Here is a 12,200-nt window from a genome sequence, read left to right as displayed (position 1 = left end):
ATGGCCATTTATCTTGGTGCTAAAAGGATGGGCTGTAAATTTGGCCTTGACTTTTAAATTTCGGCCTCGTTTTTGGTATAATTACACTGGCAGATGGTACATTAAACATGTGGGTACAGAGGTGCAAGCTAGGGAATGCCAAGCTAGAGTTCCCAGACGTGGCAAACTCCTCATGTGGCGGTGGCTTCGAAGGCAGCAACTGGCTGTAAAGGCATATTGAGAGCTAGCGTGATGGGTTCAGTGTTGGGGAGACCTGGGTTCGAGTCTCAGGTCACCCAGAAAACTCACTGGATCGACTTTAGGCTGGGAAAGGCGGAATGGCCCAGCCTGCCTTACAGGATGGTTGGGAGGATACAAGGGAAATACATTTTCCTGAAGCAAAATACGTATTTGGTTATTAGTTATAAAAGGCTGGTGTGGCCCAGTGGAAGCCAGCAGGCCTTGCAGCTGGGCCCTGTGGATTCCCCCAGGGGTTCCCGACGGTGAGTTTCCCGATGTTCTTAGACTACAACTCACATTATCCTTAGCCACAATGGCCGTGCATAGGATTGCAGCTCCTTAAAGCTCCTGTTGACACGAATGGGGAGTTTTTTTCTGAGGTAAATTGCAACCAGGGGGCTATGGATTGGGTCCATGGGGGAGTAGGGTTAGAGTCCCCTCTCTCTGGCTCTCCAGGGAGCCCCACACTAATGGCTGTTGTTTGTCTTTTGTTTTTAAACAAACCCTAAGCCAGTCAGGTTAAATAATGCTTTCAATTTTATTTGTGGTTTGGCCCTAAACCTGGGATTCTCATCCTTGGGTCTCCAGATGGTGTTGTAACTACAAGTCCCATCATCCCCTTTTGGCCACTGTGGCTGCGTGTGATGGGTGTTGTAGGCCAACAACATCTGGGGGACCCAAGTTTGGGACGACCTGGATTTATCTCTGGTGGTTCTGTAGAGTGAATCACCTGTGGAACATAAAGAAGAAAGGCCAGTATCACAGTCAGGGTTCCCTGTAGCAGGGATTTCCAGTTGTTGTCAACTACAACTCTCATGATCCCCAACCAAAGGCCATTGCAGCTGGGGATGATGGGAGTTACAGTCAACAGCATCTGGGAGTCCCTGCAGGGAACACTGATCACAGTGTTATTGGCATTAATGTTTTGCACTGCGGTTGGGCGTGGGCAGGCTTCTCCCTCCAGCCGTTTTCGAAAAAACGGGCTGGGGATGATGGGAGTTGTAGCTGAGGAGCTCCTGGAAGGCCGTTTGCCCACCCCGGTTTTGCAGTCTTAACTTTGGGTTGCTAAATGAAACCTCCATGTTTAGAGGCAGTGTACCTCTGAATAACTGGGAGGGACAACAGCACGGCAGGGCACTGCCTTCACTGCCTGCTTGTGGGTTTCCCTGAGGCATCTGGCTGGCCGCTGTGAGGAATGGAAGGCTGGGCCGGACATCGCTTTCATCTTAGCCAGCAGGGCTCTTTGCAGAAACTTCAACACAGAGATTTCAGAGCAGCCCCCTATGTTTACTCAGAAGTGAGCTCCCCTGTCCAGGAAAGGGGTCCCCATGATGGCAGGGAACCGTTTTCTTATCCCCCTTGCTATGTGAACCACTTTGAGAACTTTGTCATTGGAAAGTGGTGTATAAATATTTCAAATAGTCATCATAATTGTTGACACCCAGTGGTGTATAAACATTCTGTAGTAATAATATTTGCTGGTGGGTAAAATTGGTCCTGGGTTCAGTCTAAGGAATGGTTAAAGGAGCTGGGTATGTTTAGCCTGGAGGAAAAGAGACCAAGAGAGTATCATAGCCATCTTCAGATCTCTGAAGAGCCGTCAAATACAAGGAGGAGCAGCTTGGTTGTGTGTTGCTTCCAACCAATGAGTTGAAATTCCGAGGAAGCAGACTCAGGCTAGAGTCTCATTTGGATGAGCTTCCTAACTGTAGAAACAGTTGGACGGTGGAACAATCTGCCTCAGTGGCTGTTCATTCAAATGGAGGCTGGATGGCCATTTCTCAGGGAGGCTGCAACAGATTCTTGCACTGAGGAGGAGGATAGACTGCAAGATCTCCCAACATTAAAATTCTATGATTTTTCTATTGTGTGCAGTGGGGCTTACTTCCAAATAAGCATGTATAGGATTACATAGGAACATAGTAAGCTGCCATATAGAAGCAGCTGGTGGTTCTGAGCTGGTGGAGGAGCTGAGTCAGACCATTGGTCTAGCTAGCTCAGTATTGTCTACACGGACTGACAGCGGCTTCTCCAAGGTTGCAGGCAGGAGTCTCTCTCAGCCCGATCTTGGAGATGCTGCCAGGGAGGGAACTTGCAACCTTCTGCTCTTCCCAGAGCAGCTCCATCCCCTGAGGGGAATATCTTCCAGTGCTCACACTTCTAGTCTCCCATTCATATGCAGCCAGGGCAGACCCTGCTTAGCTAAGGGGACAAGTCATGCTTGCTACCACAAGACCAGCTCTCCTCCCTGATTGCATGGGAATACAGTGGATCTTGATTCCGGGGCATTATTTCTCCTACCATTTCTGCTGGGAACACCATGTGGAAGTACCTGGCTATCCTTCTCCATTATGACTTATATTTTGAGACGGGTCACTCTGTGATGTCCTTGGTCCAATTTTGCTGAATCGTGATGAATCGCTTCTTCGGCTCCTGGCAGTTAACCCTTTGCTGGACGGAACTTGCAGGCACCCATTTCCATGGAAACCGAGTGAACCGTGCCCTCCTCCATACACGGACAGTGGGCACTGCGAGGCAGAGAACACTCTCTCATTGTTTGGGACTTGCTCGCTGCAGACGTAAACATGCTGTGCCAAGCGGCGCCAAGCGGGGGCTTTGTGACATCAAAGCCCCAGTATGCAAATGTAGGCAGAAAGTGGATCTTTTGCCCTTTTAGAAAAGCGACCCACCTGGGTTGGTCTGAAGGATGCCTCCTTGCTACTTGGGCTCTGGTCATAGCATGGCATTATTCCATCACTTTTGCAAAGGAACATGAGCATTGCCTTCGGCTGATACTATTAGTGTCTTGTGGGAAGAACCTGGGCAAGGATGCAGGGTGCTGCAGTTCTCCGTCACTGCCTACCTGTGAAGAGTGGGGTTTTTGTTTGGGTTTTTTCCCGGATATCTAGCCATCATGGCAAGTAAGTTGCTGCTGACCACCGGTTTCTGGCACAAATTGCAAGTTTCCCTCCTAGCATGTTGTCCGAACCTGCCAGTGTTGGCTTCCCCAGACACACTTTGCTCCAGGAACTGTGGAGAACTGGTCTTGTGGTAGCAAGCATGAACTTCCCCCTCTGCTGAGCAGAGTCCACCCTGGTTTACATTTGAATGAGAGGCTACATGTGTGAGCTCTATAAGATATTCCCCCTTAGGAGATGGAGCCACTTTGGGAAGAGCAGAAGGTTCCAAGTTCCCTCCCTGGCAGCATCTCCAAGATAGGGCTGAGAGAGACTCCTGCCTGCAAACTTGGAGAAGCCGCTGCCAGTCTGGGTAGACAATCCTGAGCTGGATGGACCCATGATTTGACTCGGTATAAAGCAGCTTCCTATGTTTCTAACCTGATATCTGTAGCCGGCTTCCAATCTAGTTTCCTGAAGTGTTTCTGGGGAATCTGACATTAGCAGGATCAAATGATACACCAGGAGGGGAACTAGGTTAGAGGTACCAATAAAGATTTGATTGAATGATTGATTGATTGATTGATTGATTGATAGGTTAGAGACATCAGGTTCCCAGAGAGAAGTGCAGCCGGGGAACCCAACACTGACTGGTTCAGACAACTGAGCAGGAGCAGAACTAGGTCACAGAGGTCAGGTTCCCAGAAGGAAATGAGGGCTGGGGAACGCAGCATCAATGGGTTCAGACAAATCCAGGAGTGGACTTTGTGGTTCGCCTCAGCAGGCACTCACTCACCAGAAACTGGTGGTTGGTGGCACTTAGTTGTCCATCTTCCCAGGAAAACTATGGAAACAGTTCTTGCAGTTAACCTGGGATATTGTCCCAGGTTTGCTTTCCCAGCCCAGCATGAAATCTTCCTCTCCGTTGTGGGGCCGTCCCCTTGACGGGGGATAGCCTCCAGAACCCAGCCGCACAGGTATGCGGCTTACTGGCTGCCGCCATGGGCTTAGCTGGCTGCCCTGAGAACAACCGGAAGTGGTGTCAGTGAGTCAAGCAGCTGACATGGGTAGCTTTACTTCCGGGCCTGCACAGCCAGCGTGCAGAAGGGCAGCAGTCGGAGCATCCCAGCAGCTGGGGAGGCAAGGTGGAAATGAGACTGAAAGAATGGGGGGAAAGGATTGGGTGACCAGCAAGGGGGAGGGGGAAAGGGATTGCCCAGGAGAGGGAAGAGGCATGCCTAAAAGGCATAGCAACATTGGAAGTTGCCTCAAACCATTGGCCCATTTACACAGACTGGCAGAGGCTTCTCCAAGGTTACAGCAGGAGTCTCTCTCAGCCCTGTCTTGGGGATGCTGCCAGGGAGGCAACCTGGGACCCTCTGGATGCAAGCATGCAGATGCTCTTCCCAGAGCAGCCCCATATCCTACAGTGCTCACACATGTAGTCTCCCATTCAAATGCAAACCAGGGCATATACTGCTTAGCAGAGGAGAAAATTCATGCTTGCTACCACAAGACTAGCTCTCCTGCCATCACCCCCAATCAGGGAGAGGCCGAGGAGGAGAAGGGCGGTATACCAGGGGGGCTCCCAGGGACAATCTGGGTCGACCAAAGTTGGAATCACCGTGGGTGGAGAAGACAGACGACCAGAGTGGCAGAAACCCCTCCTTCCCTCAACCTGAGGCCTCAAGGAGGTGGAAAAGTAGTTGGCCCCATATCACTGCGAATGTTCATCTGCCCGCTTGTCAGACATCCAAGCTTGAAGCAACTGTGTTTGCATAGTTTAACTCCCACCCCAAACTGGTCTGGAATCCCTTTTCATCTACTGGCCCCACCAGCTGTTTCTTTCCTCTACTGTTTTGTTAGTGATGCGTTGCAAATCTTGCATTTAGATTGTACAAATGACAAACTCAGGGGACCGCTGAGCTCTTTGCGGGTGATGGAGAACATGAGCGCCTTCTCCGCCTTTGCTTGTTTATGAATTTAATTTATACAAAAAAATGAAGACCCCAGGGTCTTCTTGCGGATTAGAGCGAGATTTAGAGTTTAGAACTAAATGAACATAATAAAGACTGGAAAATGTAAACTCGAGCCGTAGGGGGGAGGGTACCGCCACGGAAATAAATTGCTAACCAATGTGGGATTGGAATCGGCAGAGGAAAAAGAGAGGCATTTGAATTGCTAACACCCGAACTGGTATACTGTGGTCATATGTGCACCCACACACAAAAAAACTGAAATACACAAATAATAATATAAAAAGAGAGTGCCAACAGAACACTGCTGAGATTAGCAAAGATGGTCTTAAATAGATGCTTGACACAATAATGCTAATGAGGTGCGCAGATAGTCTATTAGCGCATAAAATATGACGATAATAAGCTCTATCCTCTCCTCGGCAAGGTGAAAACAAGTTATGTCAGTTGCACTGCAAGCAAGTGTAATGCTACTTGGGCAAAGTTGCTGGTTTATCCGGCACTGTGGCTGTGGCGCTCTTGCGGAAGTGCTACCCTTAAGCCTGCTGAGACATGTTGGCAAGGGCGGTGGCGATTGGGAATCTCTGAAGTACAGCAGCCAAACCAAGGTGCATTAAAGGGGACAAAGTGAGAATTTGTTTGCAGGCAACTTCCCAATGAGGGTTGTAAGCTTTGCTGCAGTTAGCGGAGAGAGCACTTGCTTTGCATCCAGAGGCCCCAGACTCTATCCCTGGCACCTCTCAAGCCAAGGATTTCGGATAGCAGGGGTGGGAGAACCTGATCACTGAGCCACTGTCAGACTGAGGGGGCAATACTGTGACTCAGTGAAAGGTCGTGCTGTGGGAGGAACCAGAGCTTAGTGGCAGAACATCAGCTGCATGCATGCAGAAGGTCCTACGTTCAATCCTTGGCACCTTCAGGCAGGGTTGGGAGATGTCTGAAATCCTGGAGTCACTTTCAGTCTGTGGAGACAATATTGAGCTAGAAGGACCAACAGTCTTACTTGGCAGAAGGCAACTGCATATGCCAGTCCATTGTGGGAAGAGCCATCGCTCAGTGATAGAGCACCAGCTTTGCATGCAGAAGGTCCCAGGTTCAATCCCTGGCAGCATCTCCAGGTAGGGCTGGGAAAGACCCCTGCCTGAAACCCTGGAGACCCGTTGCCAATCAGTGTAGACAATACTAAGCTAGATGGGTCAGGGGTCTGACTTTGCAGAAGGCAGCTTCCTATCTTCCACTTCCCAAGGTCAGTGGTTAGGATTGAGGTGAAAAGTTCTCATTGGGGATAACCCTAAATCAGGTCTGCTCAACTTCAGCCCTCCTGCAGATGTTGGCCGACATCTGCATAACCCCTGGCTATTGGCCACTGTGGGCTGGGGATTATGGGAGTGGTAGTCCAAAAACAGCTGGGGGGAGGCAAAGTTGAGCAGGCCTGCTTTAAATAAAGAATGTACATGGGGACCCATGTACACGCGAGGTCCCTCTACAGAGTCTGGTCCCATTACTTCCTGTTCCAGTTGGGCTAAGATCTTGTGTTACGTCCTGTTTCAGCTGGGCTAAGAACCCAGAGGCTGCTGGGCAAGATAAAAGCATCATTTAGTCAGTGCCAAGAGGGGCTGTATGTTGGAGACCTAGTTCACAGGCAGTTGGTCAGATTCGGATACACAGGACCTCGGAGAGCTCCCTTGGACAGCAAGAACTGGTTCAGCAGGAGTGGGGTGGGGCAAACAAGGGTCTTGCCCTGATGAATTGAGTAACATTTGTGTTCGACTCCTACTATAATTTTAATTGGGGTTGTGGTGCAGAGGTAGGGGTGGTCAGACTCCTTCCTCCTTATCGATGTCCTGACTTAAATGCTGATCAAAGATCATAATAAAGCCATTCCTGATTTAAATGGCCCTCTCCTAAAGCTGCTGTTGCCTGTGGAAGAGGAAGCTTAAAGATGCAAAAACTGTGACATCATTTTTTGTGGGTCCAAGAACTGCCAAAGGGAAACTTAAGGGCATAAAGGAAGTGATGCCCTTAAAAGTCCCTCTGCACTATTCAGACTTTTACAGCCTTCCATCATGTTCTTGCTGTGACATCACATCCTGTGGACTCAAAAGCTACGGAAATGGCTTAAACATGCAAAAATTGTGACATCATTTCCTGTGGATTCAAGAGCTGTGAGGCCTCATGGGCAGATGATTTCCCCACCCAAAAGTCCTTATAGGAAGGGTCCTGAGCCTGCATCACAACAGCTTTTTACCCAGGGGTTCTCAGACTTGGGTCCCTAGATGTTGGACTATAGTTCCTTTTGGCCATTGTGGCTGGGAAGGATGGGAGTTGTACCGACAACACCTGGGGCCTGAAGGTTCGGAACACTTGGATAAATCTCAGTAGATGGACCCATGGTCCAACTCGAAGGTCCCAAATCTTGGGTCCATAGCTGCTGGACTACAACTCCCATTATCCCCAGCCAAAGGCCATTGTGGATGATGGGGATTGTATTCCAACAACATCTGAAGACCCAAGGTTGGGAAACCCTGGTCTGACTGATAAGGCAGCTTCATATGTTCAGCTGAAGTCACCAAGTTATCGCACATTTTTGCTATTCCCAGCTCGTTCTTGGGATATAGCTTTTTACAGCTCCCTATCCTCCATCCCGTGGACTAAATATAGTTGTTTCTCTGCTTATTTATAGCCTTCCTTTTGCAAAGAGGCAAAGCCAAGTCTTAGCAAGAATCAGATTCTCTTCTCACACTATACGAACTGTTCTTGACAAATAAGACTTGTGTTCTCTCTGCAGCAATGGCTACAATACCTGTGTGATTTCCATCCCCTCCCTGCCAACCAACCAACCAACAAACCAATTATCTCACCAAATTCCAATCTGCTGCGTGACTCCTAGGCTTTTGGAAACCCAGGAAACCTCAATGAGTGAATGATATTGGTGCAAACCATTGATAAAATGGTACCTCTGTTGGGTTAAGTTTGCCTCCATCCGATTCAGATGTCAGAGAAAGGTGCTGTGGGGAAATTAAGGCTGTGATGCTTAATACAAGGAGGTCCCTAAATGTTGTTGGACTACAATTCCCATCATCCCCAGCCACAATAGCTGAAGGCCACTGTGCTACCTAATTAGTGCTATCTATTAGGTACCTGAGCTACCAAATGCCCACCCCTGCTTTAGAGGGGTTTACAGTTTAGAAGCAGCTCTTTGAATGTTGCTTAGAAATCAGGGCTGGCCCTGGGGGTTCTGGTGCCCTAGGCGAAGTTTGACTTTGGCGGCCCCATTCCCAGCCAAGAAGTGCAAAGCCCACTCCCAGGGAGAGGGCTATTAGGTTGTTGGCTTTTAGGTTGGGAGCCATTTAATCAATGTATTTATTTCATAGCTATGTAGACCGCTTTGGGAACTTTTTGTTGGAAAACGGTATATAATATCCATCGTATTCGTATGACCAACCAGGCTGGACTGCAGCCGAACCAACCGCCGTGCACACCACTTCCTTCATGTTTGGGGTCTGAGCGCTTGAGCAATCAGGATGGAGGCTCCTGTCTGAGCGGCTGCAGCCGGAACAGAGTGGCGGGAGGCAGGGAGGGGGCGGGGACAGAGCATGCTGAGCGAGGAGGGGGAGGGAAGCAAGCCAGAGCTGAGGTAAGAGGCAGGCCCTACTCAGAGGTGCTCTTACCCCTGGACTTTGTGGCCGATGTCCAGGGCCTCCACAGCCCCTGGGGGCCCTCCAAACCTCCTTAGTTTGTCCTGGGTGGTGTGGCCACCCAGTGGAGCATGATGATGCTTAATTTGCAGGGGAGGAGGGGCCTCCAAAGGCCTTTAGGTCCAGGATCCAAAATTATGTAGGTGCACCTCTGGCCCTACTCACTCGACTTCAGCCTAGGGAGCTGAAGCACCCCACAAAAACTGATGGCCTAGGCGACTGCCTGGGTCTCTCTAGTGGACAGGCCAGCCCTTCCAGAAATGAAGGAGCAGCCAGTGCAATTGGTACAGAAGAGGGGGTCAACTCATGAATAATTCTGTTGGACAATAAAACGACTGGAAGGAAACTGGAATTTCAGCTCCTGCCTCTTTCCATTCGTAAAGACCTCAAGATCTCCGTGTAGACAAGTGGTGTTTCTGCTCTCTGTTGGAGCAGCAATGGGAATGAAGTGCTAGAGAGGCCACTGCAGCGCCAAAGTAACACCATTCTTAGGTTTGTGTGTTTGTTTGTGTGTGCACCTCTGAAGGGCCGATGGTTTCTAGAGGGTTTGCTTCCAAGATTGTGCCTCTCGTGGAATTCTGAGGGCGGTTTTGGATCAGGTCTATTCAGTTGTGGCTAAAAGAGGGGGAGCGGGAGGAAGTGTAGCTCTGCCGTATGTATTTTGGAAGTGCAGATTTTGTCCGTTTTAGTTCATTTTGGCTTGTATAGTCGGCAAGGGATAAAAAACCCTAACTCGCCCATACACATGCAGCTCAGGATCCTTTCTCTCGACAGTCCCTGAAACTGGCTCAGTCTAACATGCTTGAATAATCTGTTCTCAGTTATGGTATGTGGAGTTGAGTTCCCTCTGGTTTTAGGTACTCTGTGAAAGGGTGACCAACTGCTGCCTTATGGCCCTCTTTCTCTCCTCCTCCTCCCATCCTGGTAATGGTTTGTCTCCTGACTCTCTCCCGCATATTTCTTCATTACAGATTGGAAGCCTGGAAGACTATTATCACTTTCATCACAGCAAGACCATTAAAAGGTCAACCTTCAGCAGCAGAGGCCCACACAACTTCCTCAGGATGGATCCAAAGGTACGCAAGTCCTCCTCTGTCCATAGGGTTGCCATATTCAAGCTTTCCAAATCCAGGTGGCCCAGTTTGCATATTATGCAAATCATGTGGCACCTGATTTGCATTTATTTATTGGACATATTTGTATACTTCGCCCTCCTTCTCTGCCCTCCCATGTGATCAGATCCAGAGTAAAATCCAGGCAATCCGGGCAGCGCATTTGAAATCCGTGTAAATCCGGGTGGAATTTAGCAGCCGGGGGAGGAGCAAAAATCCTGGGGCTACCCTAAATTCCGTGGGGACATGGCAACCCTATCTGCCGATGTCACAGCTGCTTTGTGGGCCTGTTGCGTGGGCCTCCTTTTTCTTCAAAAGCAGGGGCAGCCGCCTCGGGTGCAAGTGTGGGCAGGGGCAGGGGGCAGCAGCCTTCCCACACACCCTCAGCCCTTGCTTGTCTGTAAGAATATGAATATGACAAATATTTATATACCGCTTTTCAACAAAAAGTTCTCAAAGTGGTTTACATGGATATAAATAAATAAATAAGATGGCTCCCTGTCCCCCAAAGGGCTCACAATCTTAAAAAAAAAAAGCAACAAGATAGACACCAGCAGCAGCCACTGGAGGGATGCTGTGCTGGGGATGGATAGGGCCAGTTGCTCTCCCCCTGCTCAATAAAGAAAACCACCATTTTAAAAGGGTGCCTCTTTGCTCAGTTAGTAGGGGGTTCAGCAGAAGAGTGAGCAGCATTGGCTTTCGCAACTTTCCCCAAAGTTTTGCTGCGCTCCTACAAACTTGCAAACCTTTGCTTTTGTGTTTGCGTCAATATGCATTACCATAAGTAGCCTTGTAATGATGTCGCTTTAAAAAAAAAGAGAGAGCTTTCAGCGCAGCGTTTTTAGCTAGGCAAGTCTTTTTGCTTGCCATGGACAGTTAGGGCGTGCATGTGTGATTACTGCACGGATAACAGGCTTACCTTGAAACAGTTCTGTATGATGATTCACTCCAACGCACTAGACGGACATTGACAGAGTCTGTCCGTTGCATTGCAGGGAATCCCTGATGGTTGTGCTTCTTGAATTGTATGTAATGGCTTGACAGGGGCCTATTGTCTTGAAAAGGAAGGAAGAAAATTCGAAGGGAAATAATTCATTATAGAAACTTGGCTTCTCCTGCCCGTAGAAATGCAAGAGGCAAGGCAGTTACATTCCTAAATGCCCCCCCAAATTTGGCTGAAGGTAACCAAGTAACACTGACTGACCTCCAAACCAAGTGACTCATGAGTAGGCCCACTCAAATTAATGAGATTCATTTCAGTGGGATTACTCATGTATACCGACTGGATGTCAGCTAGTAATTAACACACAAACACACGCAATCTCATTTTTAAAAAGGTAATGGTTTTTTAAAAGGTTTTTTTCATTGTACAATTGTGCTAAAGGGGAAAAAAATAAAGTGCTTTTTGGGAGGGGAGAGTTTGTTTTTTGACTTTTTTTCTGGTGTATGACAGAAAAGGAAGCAGGAGTTCCTACGCCAAGCACAGCTTGCAAAATTTTGGAACTGTACTTCCTGAACAATAACCAATTCTAACATTTTTAGTTCCACTCTAGTAAATGTATTCAGTATAGTGGAATCTAAAAATCTGGGTCAGAATTCCATAAACATCTCAAGTCCTTTCCACCCCACCCCCCACGAGCAAGCATTCAATTCTCACTTGTGACTTGAAATGTGTGCATGCGTACAGACTTGAAATTGTACAATCTGGGGACTTTAGTTCTTGACTTTGCTAATTGTGCAAACTGAAGCTTAGAGATTAACGAATCCAAGTTCTCTCTGTGTGTGTCTCAGCTTTTAATAAGCTGTTGATAATTCTCAAATGTCCACCTGCGTTCATATGGCTGGCACTGGGGTGTGTTGGCGGGGCTGGGGAGAGGAGCACCATCCAACAGTGGCTGTCTGAACATTTTGCCGATTGCAAGACAAGCGGTGTGATTGGCTGGTGGTTCCTCGGTGTTCTAATTAAGTTTCAGAGCCCTAGGGGAGCTGGAGAAATATTTGAAGGAGGGGAAAACGTATGAATCCATATCTAAAATGGAAAGGCAGGTGTTTTAAATTAGTTATACTTTTGATGCAAACAAAACAAAACTCCCTTCCATCTCGTTACTTGTATTTACTTCGCCTTGCTGAATAAAAGTTGGCCAAATTAGCAGTGCTGCACTCAGGAGCATTACGTTGCTTTGGATTCATCGTCTGTCAGTATGTTTCTCCTTTGCCTTAGCACAGGGGTTCCCACTCTTGGGTTCCCAGGTGATGTTGGACTACAGCTCCCATAATCCCATATGTGAGCCAGCGTTG

The 12,200-nt window shown here is 48.4% G+C and overlaps 1 protein-coding gene across 19 annotated transcripts in view; it reads left to right on the top strand.

The window, feature by feature from the left end:
* The window catches only part of PCSK6 (proprotein convertase subtilisin/kexin type 6), a 107,732-nt gene that overhangs the window by 34,736 nt on the left and 60,796 nt on the right, over nt 1-12,200 (top strand). For all 19 annotated transcript variants that reach the window (XR_008311372.1, XR_008311371.1, XM_053271788.1 and 16 more), the window contains one exon: nt 9,762-9,866. Coding sequence is in view for 17 of the 19 variants with exons in the window: in XM_053271775.1 (XP_053127750.1) it covers nt 9,762-9,866 (105 nt within the window). In the remaining 2 variants the exon portion in view is untranslated. The remainder of the gene's footprint in view (nt 1-9,761; nt 9,867-12,200) is intronic.

This window comes from Hemicordylus capensis, chromosome 10 (genome assembly GCF_027244095.1).
Source record: "Hemicordylus capensis ecotype Gifberg chromosome 10, rHemCap1.1.pri, whole genome shotgun sequence".
NCBI lineage: Eukaryota > Metazoa > Chordata > Lepidosauria > Squamata > Cordylidae > Hemicordylus > Hemicordylus capensis.
This window is presented reverse-complemented; position numbering and strand designations above follow the sequence as displayed.